At 43.0% G+C, this 24,936-nt stretch overlaps 1 protein-coding gene across 2 annotated transcripts in view; it reads left to right on the top strand.

The window, feature by feature from the left end:
- LOC147635936 (cytochrome C oxidase subunit) overlaps positions 1 to 19,664 on the top strand; it is a 20,458-nt gene extending 794 nt beyond the window's left edge. Inside the window, exons 1-6 of one of the 2 annotated variants that reach the window (XM_086801333.1) lie at positions 1 to 232; positions 14,123 to 14,275; positions 14,415 to 14,507; positions 18,974 to 19,032; positions 19,198 to 19,291; positions 19,373 to 19,664. The exon at positions 1 to 232 is cut by the window's left edge and continues 794 nt beyond it. In XM_086801333.1, coding sequence (XP_086657459.1) covers positions 1 to 232; positions 14,123 to 14,275; positions 14,415 to 14,507; positions 18,974 to 19,032; positions 19,198 to 19,291; positions 19,373 to 19,591 — 850 coding nt within the window. In that variant the 3' untranslated portion in view covers positions 19,592 to 19,664. The remainder of the gene's footprint in view (positions 233 to 14,122; positions 14,276 to 14,414; positions 14,508 to 18,973; positions 19,033 to 19,197; positions 19,292 to 19,372) is intronic. The other variant, XM_086801334.1, reaches the window with a different exon arrangement.
- Positions 19,665 to 24,936: the final 5,272 nt, after the last annotated feature.

The following is a 24,936-nucleotide window of genomic DNA, read 5'->3' as shown; positions in this document are numbered from 1 at the left end:
GAACAGCTCGGATTTCATTGGCTTGGATTTCTCCGAGAAGAAGTCTGCAAGCAAAGGTGCCAGACCTGCAGGCCTCGCAGTAGGGCTAGAAGCCCCGCCTCCAGGTGCCTTACCTCAGGTGGAGATAATCACTAGAGATGGCAAGGCTCAGCAATCCAACAGTGATGGCCTCTACAAACCCAAGGTTGCCACATGGGGTATTTTCGAACGACCAGCCGACATATCCCGAACTGTAAGTATTTTTCAGTCTCCACTGGTTGCTTAAAATGCTCTTACCACTGGATTTTTCATAAACTGTGTGTGCTTGAATGCTTTTTTCACAATACTGCTCATCAACTCTATTTGCTAAAAGTAAATTGAGTAGGTTACAGGTGCAATTCAGTGATGTTGCATGGCCTTTGAACTGCTGCCTTCAAATCAACTGGCATGTTTTCTTGCATGATTCCCCACCAACGATTGTCCCGCGTGCTAACCTCTTACTACTTTTGTGAATGCACTTACTTGGCAGCCCCTGTAACTTGCTTTTGCACAAGACAAAGTTTGAAAGTTAGTGAGCTAGTCACAAAGAAAGAGCATTTCCTTGCAAGTGCAAATTTGATGGGGAGGAACTGGCACCTTACGGGCCAGCTGTTCCTTCTCCTGGCCCATTTCTTCGGGTTATTGAAACTATTTTACCGAACTTTGACTTTTTCTTTGGAGGCATGCTGAGCTGCTCCCTAGCATCACTACGTTACACTCCATACGTGGACTTCAGTAATTTGACCACAGGATGATCCTTGCCTTTTTGTTACTGTTGCCACTAAACAAAGTCAGTCAGTACCTTACTAGTTTTCCTGATGCATGACAATATGGTGGACCATAGGAGGAAGGCAGTTCATTTAAGGATGGGTTGCAGCCAACCTTACATGTTTTCCTGACGCATGACAATATGGTGGACCATATGAGGAAGGCAGTTAGTTTAAGGATGGGTTGCAGCCAACCTTACGTGCAGATGTTTGGGTGGGGTTTGTGGATGGGTTGCCTTTAATCGTACACACAGATGTTGGGGTGCACCAGCAGTGTCACATCTCTGATGTTGTGCGTCTGTTTTTCCCCCCCCCCCCCGGGAAAAAGATCCTTCAATTAGTTAAAGAAAAACAGCCACAAAGGGCTAAGTACAACCACGAGGGGCTAAATACAGAGATCCTTCCAAGGCTCACCACCGGGTAGGAGTCCTCTGACAATCAACTTGCCCCGCAGGGCACGGCTATGTATAGTTGGATCGATGAGGCCAAGCCCCCCTCTGCTACGTGGCTGAATGATCACTCTCCATGCCACCTTGGCCCTGGCTGGCCTCCCATCACTTCCGGCCCATAAGACGTTCCGGAGCAAACACTATACCTGGCCAATACAAGCCCGAGAAAAGGCCCCGCACGAGGTGATGTACCACATGGTGGCAAAAGCAATACCTAGTTCGCCACCACCACTCTGCCTGCTAGGGATAGCCTCACCGAGCTCTAGTATAAAAGCTTCTTCTGAATACTTAGAAGAAGCGGAGCGAGTTGCTCCTCGGGAGAGATATCAATGCCAACCTGGCAACCAAGGTATCGGACTGGAGTGCCCCTTGGGATCCACCGGAAAGTCTCAACTGGTGGCCAAGTCGGGTTGGGTGCTGAGCCTACCCAAAAACCACACGACTTGTGCCAGTTGATTTGTGCTCCTGATGCACAATAGAAGATCTCTATCGCCTCCGCGAATCGTTGGAGATTTCCAACATCTCCAGCAAGGTAGGCTGCTGTGTCGTCTGCAAACTCTCGAGTCCAGCAGCTCCTCTTGCGTGTGAAGGGAAGGCACAATCCCTGAAGTCCGGTCTCCTAGGCGGACAGAAAACTACTCATTGCCTCGGCGACAAATAGAAAGAGGTACGGTGCCAGACAACAGCCCTGTCAAACTGAGCGGGAAAGGGGAAATTTGTCGCCTCGGGCTCCCTAAATGAGAACCTAGCTGTGAGATGTTGAATAAAGTCCTGAGACTCCACGAATCCACTCTAAGGGGAATCCCATCCGGCTCATAGGGCCCTCCAGAAAGCTCCAATCCACCTGTTATAAGCTTTCTCAAAGTCTAGGAGTAGTACAATGAGGTCTTGCTGTCGCATCTTGGCTGAAGTTGTCGCCTCCCAAAAGGTAAAGATGTTGACCAGAATGCTCCGATTAGTGAGAAGAGATCGGAAGAAATCCGTGGCGATGGCTCTCACATGCGGGGGGTCAGAAACAATAGCTTCATCCTGGCCACCAGCCTGCGAATACTGTCTCTCCTCCTGTGTGGGCCGGCTATCTCAAAGAAGTCTCCGATAACTCTGTCACCGGCCTGAGTCCAGAATGAAGCCCTGGCATGGTATCTATACTCCACCCTCCTCTCCTTAATGGACCAAATCTCCATGCGGGTGGCAACAATCTGAATCTCAATCCACGGGCTGTCTGGGGAACTCTCCTGAAGACGCTGTAAAGAGGCTAGGCCCCTCCTCAGACTGCTCTCTTGCTCCCGAAATTCGTCCAATCTACTATGGGCTGCCTCTTGTAAGAAAATATTGATCTCCCCAAGGCCATCATCCAAAGTGCACGCTACAGAGCCTGAGGAAAAGTCGAGTCTTGCCCATATCTGCTCGATGCGGCTACAAATCTCGGGGTCCTGAATGAGGCTGTCTGGAATCCTGGAGCTCTCATGTCTATCATGCCTCCATGGGTCCTCTAGGGACAAAATAATTGGGGCATGATCTGAAAATGTAGTGCTTGCCAAAATACCAACCATGCCTCCATGGCTACAAGCCCACTTGTCGACATAAAACCTGTCCAGCTGAGAGAGGTTGGGGCCAGTGCTCCGCCTATCCGATCGAGAGAAGCTAAGACTCCCATGGCTACGCCCAAACTCTGGATGTCACGTGCACACCCATCAGGTGTACAAGTGGCATGGCATCATTAAGCATTAATCAGGACATTTAAGTATTATTCAGGCATATATCAGCATAAGCATGTATATGGGGCTGTTTCAGCACCAACATCAGTACCTTAGTCTTCATGAGCATGTAAGGCATTTATTTGCATCAGGTCGGGGCTGTTAGCACCAGCTGACAGCATATTATGACTAGCTGACAGCATATTATGGGCAGCCGACAGCATTTATGGTATTTATGGCAGGTCGTGAGCATCTAGGAGCTGGCCGACAGCAGCAAGGGTGGCCGACCAGCAGCATCTCACCATATATATATAGAAGTGCATTATTCTTTAGCAGTAGAGGCATCTTTCCCTTCAGCGTTTCCACCTTGGGAGCATAGGGAGTCTCCAGCATCAGCATATAGTCAGCGTTAAGGCAGTTTCCAGCATATCATCATCGTCAAGCATCAGATTCAGTCCATCAGCTCGGCTTCTCTTCAGCGTTTCCTTCCCAAGAGACAAGGGAAGTCAACGGGACAGCAGTTCAATCAGCATATAGTCATCATAGGCAGCAATATTCAGTCCATGATCTCTTCTCTCTTCAGTGTTTCCTATCCATGGAGCAAGGGAGACAACAGATCAGCAGTTTAGCCAGCATATTCAGCACATAGTTCATCATTCGTACCTCCTACATAGAGGGAAGCCGGCATCGAAGGGTGGACCTCAGCATTTGAGCAAGGAACAGTCCTCATCATCAGCATTCAGCCTATCCCTCTCATTCTGAGAAGGATCTTCATCTAGGACAGCATCATAGATCTATTTAGATCTCATTGTAACCCATTCATCTAATAGAGCTGCATTGCATTGCATTGACACTATTTGTCTATCTCTTAAGCATCATTAAGTGAAGTTTAGTTAGCCTAAGGTTGTGATTACTACGATCAATCCCTAACATGTCACACTAGAAGATGCCAAGGTTCCTGTCCCCTAAGAATCAGTATCATCTCCTCCCATGCAGAGTACTCCGCTCCTAAGATTGGCCGTGCCACCTCCAAGTCTGTCCTATGCTGCCTCTATCATGTTGAAGTCACCGCCCATGCACCAAAAATCAGCCTAGGGCAGGGCCTGTCGGACAGTGCTCCAAAAGATAGCTACCTGCAGTTGTATTCGGGGCATAAATGTTGAGGAAGCCAACGCTATCCTCTCCAATCAGAATGGTAACCCATTGAGCACGTCTTGGAACTATGACTCTTGATCCTGTCACAAACGGCAGAAGCTACTCATTGATAGAGAGAGACACTCCTCCTTGCGTCCCTGAAGAGCCGAAGGATGGAGACCAAAAAGTATGACTCCTGCCTGGTAGAATCTTCCCGCAGCGGTGGGTACGCCTCTGAATAAGATGGTGCTCCTGGAGAGGAAAAGAATGTCGATAGGTCCCCCCACCATAGCTCGCTGTAGCTCTCCTCTAAGGACGCCTCGTCCCTAAAAGCATTGAGGTCCCCCTAAGCCCTGAACGTTCCATGAGACAATCCTTATATCAATCTTTGTGTGAGGCGGAACTACTGGAACTGCCCTCCACTCGAAGAGTCTTGGGCGCGGGCTTAGACGGGGAATAGTCACAATCTGTCATGGTGTGAAGTCGCGCCAAATGGGCATGGATCCTGCCCTCCATGTATTGCCACTCTGCCCGAGCGTGAAAGTATGCATACTCCATGCTCCATCGATCACAATGGAGATTGTATCATTGGTCATGGGAGTGATGTTGTGCGTCTGTTGATGACCATGGAAGCAGGGAATCCTCCTAAGCAAGGGGCAATCATCAGAACTAGAAGAGAAAAGACAACATTGGTATATCTGTCTGCCACATTCGTGGACATGTAGATTTCAGTTTTCCTTCAAGTTGCGGTCAGTTGGTTTGTATTAACTCTTTCTATCCAAAGCAGTCCAATTGCCAAACCAGCTACGGTGTGCTATGTGTGGCACACATACCCCTACATATATGGCCGACCAGCCCTGCATCCACCCAGCAGTTGGGGAGTGTTTTGGGCAGTGGATAGTAGGGGCAGACAAGTCAGGAGCAGTCGGGTAAGTTTCCTTGGGAGTGTTCTTCATAGGAGACAGTTCTGTCAGAGCTTGTACAGGAGGATGCTCTTGAGAAGTGAGCACTTCTTCAACAGGCCTTGGTTCAAGGGGTGCTATAAGAGGAGATTTGTCGGGAGCTTTCTTTGCAGGTTTTGGTGCTGATGAGGTGCACCAGAATTGTTAGCTTCAGGGGCGGTGGTAAAGTGGTTTCCCAGATCTCGGGCTAGTCAGTACCTTGGCAGCACTTTGACTGGAGTTTCAGCACTCATCTGGATAGGAGACAGCTGAGGATGGTTGTGATTTTAGTGGGAGAGAATGTGGCATAGCTACCCTACAAATATGATGAACCAGATCTGCAGCCAGTTGGGCAGTGTTTTTGGCAGCCAATAGGACCAGAAGTGGGCGCCTAGGTGTGAACGGCAAGGGCAGACAAGTCAGGAGTTGGTCGGGCAGTCACATGTGTGAAAAGGATGGTGGGCTGTTGGACCTGGCTCACGAGTCCTACCGGTCAACCAACTCCATATCACTTATAAATACAGTGTTTTGGGTCCTATTTCAGTGTAACTATTTGGCCCTCCTAGCTCTATTTCACATGATGAAATCCATGCCCGGACACCAGGCAGGTGGAAGAAGACATGGGGACAGGGTCCATAAGATTTGATTAAGAAAAAGCACCATTCTTGGTCAAAAAGCAAGAAAAAGCAAAAAGTCAAACAGGGTTGATTGCGAGCCAAGGGCACCACTGGAAAGAGGAGACTAAGCCGGACCAAAAAGCTAAAAGCCTCTTTCTCAAAAAGCAACTCTAGGGCCAAAAAGCAAGGCCCTGAAGTTGTAAAAGCACAAATCAAGAATTTTTGGCTATATTAATAATATTTAATAAAAAGGTAGAAGCAAAGCAAAAGCATCACTTTTTAGCAAAAAGCAAGGCTTCCCCAAGTATAAAAGAAGCATGAGTCTCTCTTGAGCATAAAGTTGAAGAAGAACCTCTTCATCGCATTGCCATCTTCGTTCAAGCTTGGAGATTATCTTCTTTATCATCATCTATGAACCAACTCATGGAGTTTTTCATCGCCACCGCGTTGATTTCAGAGCGCCTCCAACAACAGCAGTGCCACGTCACCATCTTTCCGTGCAACTATACGGACTATACGAAGAGAAAATTTCAGGAACTCTACAAATTCCAAAAACCCTAAAATTGCTTATAAAACCCTAAAAATTGCTTTTTGGAGGTTTTTATCGCCTGAAAACCATTAAAACAAGTTTTATATTAGTTTTCTTGCCAGAAAGAGCTTCTCTAGGGTTTTCATCATCAACAAGGTTATAGAAATTGTGGAGATTATTCATGGGATGTGCAAGTGGACTTAGAGCTTGGACATGGAACATGAAGCTTGGATGTCGAAGCTTGAACTTGAGCATAGACATGAAGAACTTGGACATAGAGCTTGGGCATGAAGCTTGGACATGAACATGGAACACAGAGCTTAGATTTTGGACTTGGATTTGGACTTGGATTTGGATTCATTGGACTTGGGATCCATTGGATTTGGATATTGGATCTAGTACTAGCCTGGTGAGAGATACTTGTGGGTCATCCCCGTGGTGTGCTCGGCATCAGAGATCTTGTGCGTTGACATTGACATCGACTTGGATATCCTACATCGGCATATTTATTTGTTTTGTATTCAGTGATTGTATTGATCTTGGCCAGCGTGCCCGTGAATTGTTCTTGAATATATTCCTGAAAGGGGACTGGGCCTGTTTCCCGCTCAATGTGGTGTACTGTGCAAGATCCCCATTCCCTTTTCTCTCTCCCCTCTCTCTCTTTATATTTTTATCTCTTGGACACGTGGTTGAGTTTGTTATTGCATGCCCCGCTGGGCTTACAGTGGTATCAAAGCAGGATTCCTTTTGAAGAAACTTTCTTGGGGTGACAGAACCATGTCGAGAGAAGAGGGGAACCAAGGGTCTAATGAAGGGAACAACTAAGAGGCCGATCCAAGATTTTGGGATAAGAACCAAGGTCGTTGATCCATTACTCATGAGACCGTAGCCATGTCTTCAGAAGAGTACCATGACTTTCAGCAGTTCAGACAATTTCTTAGAGACGAAGAATTTCTTGCATGGAGAACCAAGAGGGAACAGGACCAAAGAAGGGCTCAAATGTTTGAAGATTTCATGAAGGATTGAGCCATTGAAGCCGAAGGAGTTGAAGCTGCTAAAGCCTATCTTCGAGCCAAAGAAGTCACCATTGCAGGAGGATCTAGAGCTACCCGCTCTATTTATCATGGAGGAGACAAGGAAGCTACTCCTAGGCCTACTCTTTCAGATGCAGTTTCCTCAGGACAGGTAAGGGAAAGGAAGTGAAGAAGCCAGAGAGATCGGAAGATCATCAGATTGACATCATGCCAGGAAGTTCGACAAATGGTTTGCAGTGGTGCTTAGCCCATTGCATGTTTCGACAAATAAAGCCATGGGATCTTTGTGAACCAAAGCTGAAACAGAATCCTTTTGAAGCATTGAGTTTTTATGCTAGCAAAGGACCAGTGTTGGATATTCTAGACCCTTTTTGTGGTTTAACATGTTGAGCTTGCATTGGAGTAGTTTTGCACCAAAAGACCATGCTGTGGTCTATGAACGTCAAAGACAACAAGGTAGCATATGCATTATCTCGAAGACCCTTGAGCTATGAGGTTTTTATGGGTTACCATATGGATTTCACTTTGATGAAGGATCCTTATGCTACCAAAGAGGATTTCAAAGATGTTTTGGAACAGATTGCAGAATAGAAATTTGGTGACTTTTTATGTCATCAAGAAGGGTTTTCTTATGATACAAACCCAGGTCATGTGTAACACAAGGAATTTAGGCCCTGACTTATCCTGGACTGAGGATGTACAATGGGGTCACGGCGTACGACAATTATCATCCTACTGGGTTCTAATACTGTACAAATGTTGCACTGTTGATGATGAGCCATCTTGTCACCATGCACTGAGTGCAGAGTGCATGTGACAGGTAGCCTTTATAGATTAGGCTTTTACAAAAGTGATGAGTTATAGAGAAATGTGGTTCACTCCCAATTCTAGTAAACATGCTTCACTCCTCAACTAGAAGAGTTGCTTATCATGTGAGGCACTTCCAAAATTCCCCTCAACCTTAGTAACATCTTTGGTACCATCTCTTCCATAGTGGTTTCGTGCGCCACCCTTGTTGTTCCTTCGCTTTGATGAAACCATCTTCTTGCAAAAGACAATCTTCAAGTGGGATTTGGATGTACCATTATTCATTACATTGGCTTCATTGGTTGCATCTTTGTGCTTCTCCAATCCTTTCTCGTGGTAGACACGCTTAATGCGTACATGTATCCTTCCAATCATGCTAGCTTCCTTAGTCCAGGTCTTGGTCACCATGAAATTCGTTTCGGTAGCCTTGAAACTCGTTTCGCGTTTTGGTGTTGAAACGTTTCATGCACATCATTGAAACCATTTCGTTTCATGCAGAACAAAAAATTGTGATTTTTTCTATGCTTTAACCCCTCTCTATATTTTTAAGTCTCACTTCCCTTCTTTTCTGTTTGTCTCTTTTGTTCTCTTCTCTTCTCAATGGTGACATTATGGCAATATCTTCTCAATTTTTATGCATATGATCATTTCGATCTACCGTTTCATTGTGCACCTATCCATAGTTGAAACGTTTCATTCCAAAATAGATCGTTTCGACAGTGAAATGTTTTAGCAATGAAACGTTTCGTGGTGACCATGGTCTGACTCCAGCTACCACATAGACTAACACAATGCTGCCACCCATGTTTCAATAGCTTATGCATGTGCTTCTCAATATCTTCTTGCTTCCACCTTCCACTTCATCATGATGCATAAATACATACACCAATGTGGACATTGATTTAGGCGAGGTCTTACCACTTATTTATCAACACAAGGGCAGTGTCTAACTCCATTACAATACGATAGATGACTTCCATGCATACGAGTTCATCAAAAAAATTTAGGATCAGATTTCATGCTTGATGCGTTGAATTGCTTGGTTTTAGAGATTGTGCATACCTTGCACTTCCCAAGCGAGAACGACACAAATAATTTCTTTCTCCGCTTGTCTCGAGCTTGTAGAAAGGAAGGCGAAAACCTTTGAGTGCTCAAAAACCTTAAAGCAAAAAGAGATCTTTGAAAGGTTTAAAGCTGAGTGCTTTGAAAGGTTTCCAAAACCTTAGTAAAGATTGGTTTTTTTTTCTTAAAAAAAAAAACCTTTGAAAAAACCACAAAGGTTTAGAAACCTTTGAAATTGCGTTTTTTCTTTTTTTCTTTTCTTTGAAAAAAACGCACTGCGTTTTGTTTGCTGCTGTGCGCTGATGCGTTGCAACCGCTTTCAATGACTGTGCTGTTGTAGCAGAAGGGAATTGATACAGGCTTGCTACAGTGCGCTGATGTTGGATGGCCGGTGCTGTTGGACGGAAAACGCACAATGGACAGACGACGACGGCGGTCAGAAAAACGGACGGACGGCTGCGCGATGGAAAAACGCAGGTATTGACGGAACTGCAAAAAGCTCCGTTGACGGCGGCCAATAATGACGTACTCCACCTCCTTTCGAGAAACAAGCTTAGAAGCTTCAAAAGCTCAACCAAAATTTCTCATACCTCTTCTTCACGGTTCCAAAGTATCAAAGAAAAGCATCGACGGAAAAACGCTGACAGAAATCAAAAGTGAGGCCTCTTGCTTTTTATATAGGGTTCACCAAGGGCTAGGGTTTAGATCGCTTTTCCACCCACATGCCCACTTTATTTGGGGTGCGTTCACACCTACATGACCTCTTTCTCTCACCCTGTATCACTTGTACATCATATATTTCAACAATTATTGCACCCATTGAATGATCTATGTGAGAATATTGCTCTGGATTTTATCTTTGGATTGCCAAAGTCAGGAAATGATGGTATATGGACCTTTTAGGATACCAAGAAGATCAACCATGTTATCCCTCAAGGAACTTGTTTTGAAGGATCCACCAGGGGTGGAAGAGCCAAAACAGATTGTGTTTCATTCTGTGAGAAAAAGAGAAAAGACAGTGGTCAGAAAGTTCCTCTTGGAATTATTCGCTGTTGGACGTGAAATGGATGCTAGAGGAGTACTTAGAGGACTATCCAGATATACTTCAAGCTTATGAGCATTGAGGAAGTGGTTGGTCCAGATGTATTTGAAGTACAGATATGGACGTCTTGCGATCAAGATAGATTCAAGAGGCAGGGATCATACCTCTAGCCCTCTTCACTATATATATATATCATATATTGGACTGGAATTGATCATTATTCTACTTATAATGGTTATTTGGACATGCTCTAGTTTTGGTGGCAACGATGCCGGATAGCCCAAGGAGTAAGATTTGTATATGGGAGGCAACGATGCCAAATGACCCATTGGATTGCAACGATGCCAGATATCTTGGACTTCGTAGTCAGGCGGTCATTGGCAATTGCGACCAGATGGCCCAGATGACTGTATTGGATTCAGTCGGACGGTCATTGCGACCGGATGGCCTAGATGATTGTATTGGATTTCGCAGTCGGGCGGTCATTGCGACAAGACGGCCTAGATGAGTGTATTGGATTTCGTAGTCGGGCGGTCATTGCAACCAGATGGCCAAGATGAGTGTATTGGATTTCATAGTCGAGCGGTCAATGCGACCAGATGGCCGAGATGACTGTATTGGATTTCATAGTCGGGCAGTCAATGCGACCAGATGGCCCAGATGCCTATTGATGAACTCTCGGGCGGTCCTAGTGACAAGATGGCCTTGAGGATAGTCTGAGCGGTCCTAGTGGCCAGATGGCTCAGCACGGTTTTGATGAAACCAGATAAGACAATCCATGAACAGGAGGATCATTACTTGTGCATTGCATACTGATGTATGTTTGAATTTCTTTGACTTTGTGTGCTGTTTTTGATGTGTGGACAATGCTTGGATTTATGGCATGTGATAGTCCACTGGGCTCCAGACTACCTAGCCAGTACCTGGAATACCCAGTAGACACAAATGATGCATACTTGTTTGTTGACTATCTTGTGTCTAGTTTTTGCAGGAGGTAAGTATGCATTTATTTTATCTAACACATGTGACAGGCCATGAAGATGTACCGTCAAGAGCATGGACATTGGTCAAAGAAAAGGCATTGAGATGTTGCCAGATGAGCAGATAACACCACAGATATGGGAAAAGACTAGATGGAGCTAGTACCTTGAAACATATGAATGTACTTGATGTACCTTAAAACATATGGATGTACTTGATGTACCAAGAACATATGGATATACCAAGGATATATGGATGTACTTGGAAGATATGGATGCTTATAACACTTGCGGTCCGCAGTTGAGGACAACTGCGATGCTTTCCTAGCTCTATTTCACATGATGAAATCCATGCCCGGACACCAGGCAGGTGGAAGAAGACATGGGGACAGGGTCCATAAGATTTGATTAAGAAAAAGCACCATTCTTGGTCAAAAAGCAAAGCCAAGGGCACTACTGGAAAGAGGAGACTAAGCCGGACCAAAAAGCTAAAAGCCGCTTTCTCAAAAAGCAACTCTAGGGCCAAAAAGCAAGGCCCTGAAGTTGTAAAAGCACAAATCAAGAATTTTTGGCTATTATTAATAATATTTAATAAAACGGTAGAAGCAAAGCAAAAGCATCACTTTTTGGCAAAAAGCAAGGCTTCCCCAAGTATAAAAGAAGCATGAGTCTCTCTTGAGCATCAAGTTGAAGAAGAACCTCTTCATCGCGTTGCCATCTTTGTTCAAGCGTGGAGATTATCTTCTTCATCATCATCTATGAACCAAATCATGGAGTTTTTCATCGCTACTCGCTGATTTCAGAGTGCCTCTAGCAACTGCAATGCCACGTCACCATCTTTCCTTGCGATTGTATGGATCGGTACAGCTGTACGGACTATACGAAGAGAGAATTTCAAGAACCTAAAAATTTCAAAAACCCTAAAACTGCTCAAAAAATCCTAAAAATTGTTTTTTTTGGAGGTTTTATCGCTTAAAAACGATTAAAACAAGTTTTATATCAGTGTTCTTGCCAGAAAGAGCTTCTCTGGGGTTTTCATCATTCACAAGGCTATGGAAATTGTGGAGATTATTCATGGGATGAGCGAGTGGATTTAGAGCTTGGACAAGGAACATGAAGCTTGGACGTGGAAGCTTGAACTTAAGCATAGACATGAAGAACTTGGACATAGAGCTTGGGCATGAAGCTTCGACATAAACATGGAACACAGAGCTTAGACATGGAGCTTAGATTTTGGACTTGGATCTAGACTTGGATTTGGACTTGGACTTGGGCTTGGACTTGGATTTGGATTCATTGGACTTGGGATCCATTGGATTTGGATATTGGATCTAGTACTAGCCCGGTGAGAGATACTTGTGGGTCATCCCCATGGTGTGCTCGGGATCAAAGATCTTGTGCGTCGACATCGACATCGACTTGGATAGCCTACATCGGCATATTTGTTTGTTTTGTATTCATTGATTGTATTGATCCTGGCCAGCATGCCCGTGGATTGTTCTTGAAGAAATTCTTGAAAGGGGGCGGGGCCTGTTCCCCGCTCAATGTGGTGTTCTATGCAAGATCCCCATTCCCTTTTCTCTCTCCCCTCTCTCTCTTTATATTTTTATCTCTTGGACACGTGGTTGAGTCTGTCACTTCACACCCCGCTGGGCTTACATTCAGCATCTCATGTTCTAGGTGCTCTGTCAAAGGAAAACGCAAGTGGAAAGGCATGTTGGAGAGCTGGACAATGAATCTGCGGCTAGTGTTAGTTGGAAGACAGGAATTGACAGCAACTAGGGCTGAGATCTACCTTTTGGGATTACCTTTTGTATAGAGAGAACATTCTGTTTTATTTTTGTCCATTGTATATAATACAAGGATTACAGTAGGATACTTGTGAATGCTTGTGTGTTGAAGTCTTTGGCTTGCTTGGAAGGGGCTTCCTCAAAGCAGATTTCGATTCGGCGGGAGGCAACCTCATAGACTCTTGAGACCAGCCCGTCTCCTCTTGGCCCAAGGAAACTATTCTTCTTCTGATACTGCTGGAACTTCGACCCGGTGCTAGAGGACCACAACTTTTGTCTGAACTTCCTCACGTTTCCCGGGCCCCCACGGATCTATTAGAAGTTTTTGGCTTCCATAGGGTCAGCCTTTGGACAGGTTCTAGAAGTGCCTGTCCTTCCAAAGACACCTTCCAGAGCCGCAACAGCTGTCACGGCCAGTGTTGATGGGGTACCATGGTCCATGAGTCATGATATGGTTGAGATCTCCCTACCTTTTGGTTTGATATTTCCTTTTGTATGATTTTATATTACTTAATAGAAGTCTCTTTAAAAAAGATCTTTTGCTGTTCATTCTAGCTCTGTTCAAACTTGTAGTGCAAGTAGTAGCGTGTTCTCTTTAATGCTAGCCTTCATCATGGCCAAGTGTGCACTTCACCTCTTAAGAAGTGATAGAAACCCAGTTCATCGGTTTGTCTTTGAAGCTTTGTCTATGACACAACATATCTTTAGGCGTGAACTTGCACTCCTGGGTGCTGATGAGGTAAGTGGGGAATCAGGATGTCATAGCTCATAGTCTTTGCTATGCATGATAGAGTTGATGATTTGAAGTTTGGTGAGTACTCTCATGGAGTCAGGCTGCACTTTGGTTTTGGTTAAGTTTGAGAAACAGTATGAACTGTTATGAAGCATGTTCTGTGTAATCAGTGGCCACATATAGTACGTTGGTAACTACATATGATTACAAGCCTTACATGGACTTGGCAACTGCAGACCTTGAGAGTATGGTATGTGATGCTGCCTTAGATGCCTGACCATCCTTGTGATAGTCTGTGTGGCTTACTTTTGGTTGTGATGTAGGAAGGGATAAAGAGGGGATGGCCTGAGAAGTTTATTGTATTGGGAAGCAGTATGTCTTTTCATGTAAATATTTCTGGATTAAATTGGTTTTTTTTGAGATTCAGTGATAATATGATATATCAATCTATTGTGGTTTCTTCATAATTCTCACACTAGAAATAACTCTCTTATCAACCATTAAAAGTGAGACAAATGGCAGTATGGGGGTGGCAGAACAATAAAGCCAGGTGAACAGCTCGAGACAGAGGAGGAAAAGAAAGCTCGTGAGGCCCAGACAAAGCAGCTTCTTGCAGCTTACCATAAGAAGATCGGCCTTGATGTGGATCCAGAGATAAAAGCAGACTCTCAGAAGGTAGTCATGCAATCTTAAGGCTTCTAAGTATGCATTGTAACCCTGCAAAAGCCTCCCTGCCTCATCAGTGTCTACTTTAGCCAGTTGATCTCTGATGACTATGTCTTTTGTGGTTTGTTTCTGTTGAAGAGCTCTCCAGGCTTTGAAGCAAGGGAATGACTTATTGGAGAAAGGAGATGTGCAACGTGCACTCAAGAACTTTGAGAAAGTCATGCAACAAATGCCATACCAGGTGCCTGCTCTTACCACCCAACTTACGCTGAATGAATGTCCTTATGTGCCATCATGATGCCTTTACGTGACAATATCTTACACAACAAGCACCCCTCATGTTAAGCTACAGCAGTCCCCTTATCCCTCCTCCTTTGCATGCATGGCCTTCTTCTCTGTTCTTATGCTGCTCCTGCTCTTCTCTACACTTCCTGGCTGTCGTTGGCCTTCCCGGTAGCTCTCTTGCTGTTTACGTGCCTCTGCTGCCACCTAGCTGTCTGGATGCCTATGGCGGCTCTGATCTGCTCCTTTCTGCTTAGCAGTTTCACATGGCATTGTTCCTCTGTCCTTCTCTCTCTCTCTCTCTCTCTCTCTCTCTCCCTGTTACCCAGTATCTCTTCTTTTGGTCCCTGTATCCAGCTTCCAAGCATTGTGCCTGTGCTGTCTCCATATGAAGGGTGAGTAGATCATATTGCATGAATGTGAGACATAGAAGGGACTACTATGTATCATCAACAGAGATCACGTAGTGTTCCTAGCACAATAGTGGCATGGGTTTCACCAAAACATCAACAGAAAACTCCAAGCCAGGGGATATCCTTTTATACTTCATGTATCGTGGGACCCAAAGGTTTAGAACTCAAGTGTCATGTGCATGTCACATGGACATGGATAACACCGGATTTGGCAGCTGATAAACAGCCTGTTTAGGACTTAGAACAACAGCTGGCAGTTGTTTTATTTATGTGATTTTTCTGGCATTTATTGCTAGGGAATTTTCATTAGAGGACAGATTCCACTAGTTGGCAACATGAAAGCTGGCCGACCAGCTCCATGAGGTCATATATAAGGCAAGGCATGGTTTTATATCATTTATCTCATCTCCTATGGTAGTCAAAGATCACCTTTTGGGTGTGCTTTAGGCCACCGGGATTTGTATAGTCATACATGCACTTTTGGTAATATGAATATACAGTGATTAGGTGAAAACTCTGCTTTTCTCTCTCTTCTCTCCATCTCTTCTACATGGCTGCATCTATGTGTTCCTAGGAAAGGTGCTTAGGGTTGAAAGAAGACACAAAGCTTGATAAAGTTGCACAGTGCAGAAGCAAAACATAGGAGAGTGGCAGAGAGAGAGACAGCAGACAATGAACATCATATTATGTAGCATGAGGCTTTATAATGGCAATACCAGCCAGCGGATGGTGTAGCAATGTGCCTGTGAATGGATTGTTAAATAATAAGTGAGAGGAGAGGAGGCCTTTATATGAGGAGTGTAGCTGGCCGACTGCCCTCAAGGAGCTGGGCGACAGTAGTCCACGACTTGGAAATCCCCACGACTAGCATAAATGAGAAAATACACGAGATAAAATGCCCAACCTAATACAAGGCCAAGATCCCACTCAAGACATGAGATGCACAAATTCTAACAAAGCTTCCGCTCATGTAACATTGGTATCAGAGCATCAAGGTAAGCACTGATGGTGTCCCAAATGAAGGTGCACAGCTCAAGGAGGGTAACACAGACATGAAAGAAGATCCCAGGAGGTTGGTTGGTGGTGTTCAGCAAGACCCAAGGGGATTGGTAGCCTTGTGAGTTTGGATGCCATTGGGGGCATCCACAGAAAGCCTTCAAGAAAAGGGTTCCAAGGGATGATGATCATCCAAGGAATGGAGTGAAGATGCCAGACTCAATACTTAGGATAAGAAGACCAAAGAAGTGTTCAAGGACAGGGCACGTGGGACAAGGGGACAAAGTGGAGCAGAGGCAGAGATCTACACTAGACTTTGGAGTGGAATCAAAGTATGGCAAGGTTTTCAGTAGGAAGGTCGCTAGGCTTAGAAGGATGACAGTGGGAATCCATGAAGAGACAAAGTGATGATGACAGTCATTCGTGGTCAGAAGTTGGAAGCCTGTCATCAAGGGGATGTCATGTGCATGCTAGGACATTGCTAATCCAAAGCTAACACCAGATTTGGCAGTTGATAAACAGCCTATTTAGGACTTAGAATTGTAGAGTGGCAGGGTAGTCGTATATATAAAAGGAAAGGAAATAATTAGCGAATCCAAGTGACCTTGAGAATTGGCTGTAGAAAGGAGAAGCAAAGGCCATATGTTTATGTACTGAAACAAAGCAAGGTGCTGTGGATATATAACGGTTCTCTGTTTTTCGTGTGCGTGTCTGTGTGTGAAATGTAATAATGTATGAGAAAGAGAGAGAGAGAGAGAAAGAAAGAAAGAAAGAAAGTCATATTAACGTCCACGGAATGCCTTGAAGGCATATGGGACCAAAACCGGTACCTCACAGTCATTACAATCCACTTCGGGTTGCACTTAGGCTCTTTATCAAATCTACAGGTGACTTTGGTAAAACAGAGATTAAGCTTTCAATATTTGGTCAAATCTTATGTCATCAAGTTTAGCAGGATGGGATGTTATGTGCATGGCACATGGACATGGCTAAGCCAAAGCCAACACTAGATTCGGCAGCTGATAAAGAGCCTGTTTAGGACTTAGAACAGCAGCTGACAGTTGTTTTCCCAACCGACAACATTTAGTATTTTATGTGATTTTTCTGGAATTTATTGCTAGGGAATTCTCATTAGATTCCACTAGCCGACACCATGAAAGCTGGCCGACCAGCTCCTTGAGGTCCTATATAAGGCAAGGCATGGTTTTGTATCATTTATCTCATGTCCCTCTTGGAGATAGGTCTAGAACTAGGACTTTGGTAGTCAAAGATCACCTTTTGGGTGTGCTTCAGGCCACCAAGATTTATATAGTCATACATACACTTTTGGTAATACGGATATACAGTAGATTAGGTGAAAACTCTGCTTTTCTCTCTCTTCTCTCCATCTCTTCTACATGGCTGCATCTCTTCTACATGGCTGCATCTATGTGTTCCTAGGAAAGGTGCTTAGGGCTGAAAGAAGACACAGAGCTTCCGGGCATGTAACATCAAGAGCTTGGGAAAGGTGGTTCAGACCTTGTGTGGACTGCATCTAACATTCCACAGAAGTTAGTGAGGCTGCAAGCAATGCCAACTTTTTATCCACCATTTGTATCAATAGCAATCCTTCCACCCTGATTTGTAAGGTTAATGCCTCTCTTGGCTTGTTTTCCTCAAAGTTCATGTTTCCTGTTCTTATAACTTCCTTAAAAATTGTCTTAACTGGACTTTTTACTTCTTTCTAGAAGTTTCTGACAGTCTCTTTGTATGCTGCACTCCACATCTTTCATTTTGCTGTTTGTACTGTCTCTACTTCCAACTTTCACTTGTGGCTTCCATTTTCTCTAAATGGTCTTTGAGTTCTTGGAATTTACCCTTGAGCTTAGAATTTTCTTCTCTAATGTTGGGGGAGAAAGAGAGAGAGAAAGTTATATTAAACGTCTTCAAAAGACCATAAGGTCTATGAGACAAGGGATTACAAAGGTTGTGTTACCACAAAAACTGGTAAACAGACGAAAAAGACAAAATTAATGCTGCCTAGCTAAAGCTGAGTTCTTGGAATTTACCCTTGAGCTTGGAATTTTCTTCTCTAATTTTGGGGGAGAGAGAGAAATGAAATGAAATGATGTATTAATGTCTCTAAGAGGCCATAGTGGCCTATGAGACCAAAACTGAGAGTACATCTGAAGGTGTCTCATCAAAGAGAACAGCTAAATGAGACTAAAAGTACAATAAACTGATTGTCCTACAGTTATAAGAACAGAACTGTAAGACTCGGAGGTGATACTGAGTAGAAAATACTGGAAAATACTGAAAAATGTATATCAGGTAGATCCATGTATGCTGATCAGTTGAAGTGTTGCCCTCTCCTTAGATCAAGTATCTCTGCCATGGGGCTGTCTAGAATGGAGAGAGAGAGAGAGAGAGAGAGAGAGAGAGAGAGAGAGGTATATTAAATGTCTTCAAAAGACCATAAGGTCTATGAGACATAAGGGATTACAAAGATTGTGTTACCAAAAACTGGTAAATAGACGAAAAAGACAAAATTAATACTGCCTAGCTAAAGCCCGAAGGCTTTGGGCCTTGGGTCATGTGTACATCTATGTAGCTGGTGTGTCCATGCCATCCACATCAACATCTAGAGAGAGAGTTATTTCACCATTTTCAAATGGCCCAATGGGTCTATGAGACCAAATGTAGTACAAGAATTCCTTGTGGTACTAAGCAATGGAAAATACTGAAAAACTGATACAAAAGGATAAGACTAGGCATAGGTCTATCTCATGCTCATCATTATCATCCTTATCATGGTGAACATCAAAGAGAGAGAGAGAGGTGTATTGAACATCAAAGCCTAGATACTGGACCATGTAAGATTCATTTAAGGGCACTCTTGTGCAAGGGAATGGGACTTGAATCTGGGGTCTCTTGATTAGAAGCCGGATGCGTTGACTGCTACGTTAGAGAGAGAGAGAGAGAGAGAGAGAGAGAGAGAGAGAGAGAGAGAGAGATGACTGGTTGATTGTTATGACAGAGTGAACTCCATGGCTCGGCTGCCTTACAGTGGGCGGTTTGTCTTGATTCTTCAAACAGGTGAGTCTATTATCTGCAGCTGCACCATAATGGTTGTTGTTATTCATCATTAATGGTTGATTCGTGAGGTTGACTTTGTGAAAGGAATGCTTACATTAACATAGAGCTTTTAGATGATGATGATTGGCTAAACCGTTATTTTGCTTACCTATGGTTACTGTTCAGATTTCAAGAAGCGCGAGAAATGTATGAGAAAATTGCTTCTCATCCAAATGTTTCCGTTAGAAAGAAGGCAAAACAGTTGCTTTTTGGATTTCGGGTAAAAGAGGGTCTTTACAAGGTCAATTTTTTTTTATGCCAATCATCTTAGTGCATACTCTAATAGCCCTCTTGTTCTTAGGCAATGGATGCTTTGAAGGTGTCAACAACTTCCACGTGGGACTCCACTCCCTATCGAAAATACTTTGATGCCTTTGCAGACGGGTACAATACTCTGTATAAGCCCAATGGAGAGGAGGCAATGGATGGGAGCATGGTTGAGCAGGATTTCATATATATTGGTTTTCTTTTATTTCCTCTGGTTCTCTTCCTTCTTGTCATCGTCTTGAAAGGGAAATAGATGAGTCAACATTCATTGTGTATCAAAAGCTACAACCTCATGTAAATATTTGTAGTGCTTGATTTTATATGGCCATATGGAGTATTGACACCTCCATGCAGTGATTTAGACTTGAATATATTGACACCTTCCATTGTAACTACTCCCCCCCCCCCCCCCCCCCCCCCCTTTTTCCCTTTCTTCCCTTCCCAAAAAACACCTCGCAGACGTTCCCTCCATCTTCCCCATTACCCTGCTCCTCCACTTTCTCTCTCCTCCCACCACCTCTGCTTGCTGTATCTTCAACAGTTGCTGCCCATCATCTTATCTCTGAAGCACTCAATTATGAAAAGCCATAGCTCATAATGTGGGTGCTACTCGTGCTCGCACCTCCATCCTCTCATGTCACCAGACAGTAGCTTACTATTAACCTCCATCCTCTCATGTCACCAGACAGTAGCTTACTATTAACCTCCATTCATGTACGATTCAGCAAATCATTCATGACAATGTGTCACTCGTATCATTATTGGCGGGCCATTTGACTTTTTTTTTTTTCAAATTAAGAACCAGCATCAAGTTTGAGTTTAGACTCTAATGAATTTAATGTAGGTTTGTGCTTTTTGTTGATTGAATGAATTAATCCCCACCCAATCCTTCTACTAATTAGTTGGGCAGGGTGATTAATTGCCAAGGATACACGTTGGTCAAGTTTTTTAGGGTTGCACACTAGAAAGATCCATTCTTCCTCCAACAGTGGAAGAAGTGGGATATGAACCCTAAGCTGGTTGAGTGCACACGAACAGTAGGTGCTTGGGTTGGTACATGATTAAATCGATACGCCATATCCATTGGTCAGAGCGGTACGTCCCCCAACAAACAGTACGGCATGCTACCCAACGTTGGTAGTTGGCCAGGAGGTGTAGGTTTGTCTGTGAGGTGGGTATCGGTACAAAGTTTCGTATTGAGAAACCACAGCTACAGGTGGGCGCCCATCTAATCGAGTGACGATCTTTATATCGAGCTAAGATGTGTGTGAAAAGTCCACTTGTTTATCCATTATATATAAATATATATATATATATATATATATATATATATATAGAGAGAGAGAGAGAGAGAGAGAGAGAGATGATAGCGTGGTAGTTGGCGAAGTTCTGAAGCAACAGGGAGATGATGATGTATACCACGCTTCAATGATGATGAAGATCAAGAGAGGTTCATGCTTGTTTTATACTTGAGGGACTTTTTGTGTGTGTGTGTGTGTGTGTATATATATATATATATATATATATATATATATATATAGAGAGAGAGAGAGAGAGAGAGAGAGAGAGAGAGTACATCAACAAGTTTCACATCGAAGAGGTGAGACATTTATTTCAAATGTCCAATACTTATCAAATTAAGGCCAAAGATGTTGATGTCTCAAAGCATTGGGAATGGAAGAGAGATGGTTCTTGTACTCGTTAATCATCATCACCTCCACAATTCATCACCTCCACAATTCTGATGGTCTCTGATTGAGCTATTCTCTTAAGTGGAGAAGGTATATCCTATAGTGTGTTGTCAATAAAATCACTAACAAAGTGAACATGCTTTTTGTAACTTTCAACTTGGGCACTTTTTGAGGCTTGTTCGCATACCGTAAAGTTTTCGCAGATATCTTGGAAAAGTATCAGTTTGAGTTATATCTATTAGATTCTAGGTTTGCATTGCAGCAACGTAAATTTTGTTTGCAGACGTGTCCATATGCTATAAGTGTTATAAGGATGTCATTAGCACTTTTCTATCATCATTGACATCGCATCTTCAAGCTCATCATTGATAGCTTTGTTAGTATTATCATCATTGTTATCGACGTTTGCAACCTTGTTAGCAACATTTCTACACTCTTTTTCATACACTTTGTAGATCTCTTCGTTATTAGCGATCTATTGACAATCATCTTGGCTACATTCAAGAGTGGGTATTGATAGTACTTGCAAATTGTTTGAATACTTGTATATTGTGTCAGAGATTTGTTGTTTGCTAGCTAAAAAGGAATGCCATGATATATTTGGGATGCTTTCTGTTGAGGATAAACTTGACGTGACTAACTATTCATTGTGGTCCTATGATGCCTCATATATTGGTTGCCAAAGGGCTTTGGAATTTTGTCATTAGCATTGAGGCATGTTCTATTTCACTGCACATGATAGTACAGGTACTTCACAGAAGTCTTGTTTGTGCTAGGCATTCAAAGGAACTTGGTCAGCCTCTATCATTGCTAAGGTAGGCCTAGTGTCACGTTTATTGATGATATGTATACAATTCATGACTAGAGTGATGAAAACATCATTGCAGTATTCGATACCCTAAGCCATGGGCTTTACACGTTGGATAGACATAAGAGATTGGCACATAATGCTTGTTCAATTAGTGCCACACGTGCTATGAGTGACGCGGAACTATGGCAAGTATGAGAAATTGGTATATAATGTTTGTTCAGTTATTGCCACATGTTGGACATGTATGAGAGATTGGCACATAATGCTTGTTTAGTTATTGCCACACGTGCTATGAGTGACGCAGAGTTATGGCATGTTGCTTTGAGTCACTTGAATTTTGACGGTTTATTGCGCTTTAAAAGGCAAGAGATGGTGATAAAGTTACCACAACTTGAGGTCTCTGTCAAACATGTATGTGGGGTGCATTTTAGGCAAGATACAATGGGCATTTTTGAAAAGATGAATCAGTAAGAGTTGTCTAGAAATTACAACTTATAAATAATGACGTATGTGGTTCTATGAGGGCACTAGCGATCATAAATATCTCTACTTTGTGACTTCTATTGATGATTACTCCAAGCATACCTGGGTGTATCCGTTTGCTGAAAATGTGTCTAGATGTAAAGTTAGCACCCTTCACACAGATCGAGGAGAGTATATGTTAAAGAATTTTCATGCACATATGGTTAAAAGCATAAAGCATTAATGTACGGTGTCTTAACACACCTCAGCAAAATGGTGCACCTCAGAGGAAGAATATATATCTCATGGAGATGGCAGGTTACATGGATTTGCCTCATGTTTTATGGTTGAAAGCAGTTCTGTGTGCCACTTATGTGCTAAATAAATGTCCCACCAAGGCCTTGCAAACAATTGTCCCTTATGAAGCTTCCAATGGCAGGAAGCTTACTGTGGCTGTCTTGTTTATGCTCTTATGTTGGACCAACAAACAAGACATTCACAAACAGGAAGAAGCCTGTTGTAGTTGTCTTGTTTATGCTCTTATGTTGGACCAACAATGTAATAAGCTGCTTGATTAAAAAGTGGCAAAATTTATTTTTTGTGGGATGTAGCTCAAAAAACAAAGGGTAAAGCCTCTACCATATAATTACAATTATGTCCATCATTATGTTAATTATAATTTTCTCAATGGAACTAAAACCTTGTTAATGATGCACTCCTCTAGTTCTACACAAAATATCTCTCTTTAGATCGCTCATGAGGTCTCCAGTCTGAGCAAAGAGGTCTAGCAAGTACTGCAAGAGTTTCTTCAAAAAGCTCTTCCACATTGTAACCCAACCTTTTATTAAGATACCAAGAGGATTCCAAACTAAAATTTTTCATCTAACTTAGGAAAGAAAGGCCCACCTCTATATGCTTCTCCCACCACAGCTGTCTATTACCCACTCCCTTGCTCCGCCTTCATCTTTCCAATAGTCTTCGTCAGGGTATACATAAGATGGTACCGACGATGCACTCATAAAGAAGGATATTACTAGATTGTATACTCATAAAGAAGGATATTACTAGATTGTATACTTGCAAAATGTAAAAATAGATTGTATTCATAAGATGGTACCGAGATGACGCACTCATAAAGAAGGATAGTACTAGATTCTATGCTTGCAAAATGTAAAAATAGATTGTATTCATAAGATGGTACCGATGACGCACTCATAAAGAAGAATAGTACTAGATTGTATTCATAAGATGGTACCGATGATGCACTCATAAAGAAGGATAGTACTAGATTGTATGCTTGCAAAATGTAAAAATAGAAGATGCATTAAATCAAAACTATATTTGCAGCAACTTTTGGGATTCATGAAGATGCTTCCAATAGTCTAGCTTAGGGTATACGTAAGATGGTACCGATGACACACTCATAAAGAAGGATAATACTAGATCGTATGCTTGCACAATGTAAAAATAGAAGATGCATTAAATCAAAACTATATTTGCGGCAATTTTTGGGATTCACGACTACACATTGAAAAATCTGCTTACATGTGGATTATGTGACAACCTCTATTTTGTATCTCAGTGTGTGTATCATCACAAGCCCCCATTCATAGAGATGGTGTACCACTTGCAACATAAGTGGCAGAGTATAAGCTGCTTATAATGAGGACACAAATATTCTTACAAACCAACCTGTTAGCAATGTGCCAAATACTTCTCTTCTCTAGTGTTGTAATTATTCCACGAAGGCACAAATTCACCAACCCTATACAAACCATCAGAGAGAAAACGATAGGTATAGATTTATTATTAGACTAAATCTATGACCTGGAGGAGGCAATGTCCCTAAAAGCATTGTGCAAGTAAACAAAATCTTAGGGTGTCTCCCCTTCCCTCAATGCCAAGCCAATTTCTAAAGGATTATTGACCACAACCTCAATCTTTCCCAAACTACAACTATATACTACACACATAGAATATGAAACAAGGTAGGGAAAAAAATTCACTTCTTTTTCTAGTGGTTAAATTCTTGCTCTTGCTTTTAGTTATAGGCTTGGCTTGGCCTTGCTTTGATGGAGCCTTATTGGAATTAGGGTTGCAGGAAAGCACACAAAGCTTGGAGATGAAGAAGCAAGAATGTACACAACACAAAGTGTATTAGATTGTGTCAATGTACAAAAGATAAGTTAGCCCTAGAATGATGGGCGTATATACAAGCCGGGGGAAAAAACCTCCTAAAGAGGGAAAAAGTGCCCCGGCGGTCCTAAGTGTGTTCACACACATCACTGCCTATGTATATGGCAACAAATCCCCCCTGGGAGTGATGGTGTGAACAAGAGCTGGCACTCATGTATAGGGGAGTGCCATGCCCGAAGTAGATCAATCCACAAAGGGGAGCAAGCTTTGCGGAAAGCTTCGAACTTCTCACGAGGAAGCGCCTTTGTGAAAAGATCGGCAAGGTTGTCCTGTGTTGGCACATAGGTCAAGCTGATCTCTCCTACTGAGAGTCTCTCCCTGACATAGTGATAATGCACCTCAATGTGCTTTGTGCGAGCATGAAAAACTGGGTTTCTCGCAACTGCCAATGCACTCTGACTGTCAATGAAGATAGAGGTGGCAGACTCCTGTCCAACA

Source organism: Cibotium barometz, chromosome 8, assembly GCF_041138505.1.
Source record: "Cibotium barometz isolate CiBa-2024 chromosome 8, ASM4113850v1, whole genome shotgun sequence".
NCBI classification, from domain to species: domain Eukaryota; kingdom Viridiplantae; phylum Streptophyta; class Polypodiopsida; order Cyatheales; family Cibotiaceae; genus Cibotium; species Cibotium barometz.
The sequence above is the reverse complement of the archived record's forward strand: the minus strand, read 5'-3'. Positions and strand labels throughout refer to the sequence as shown.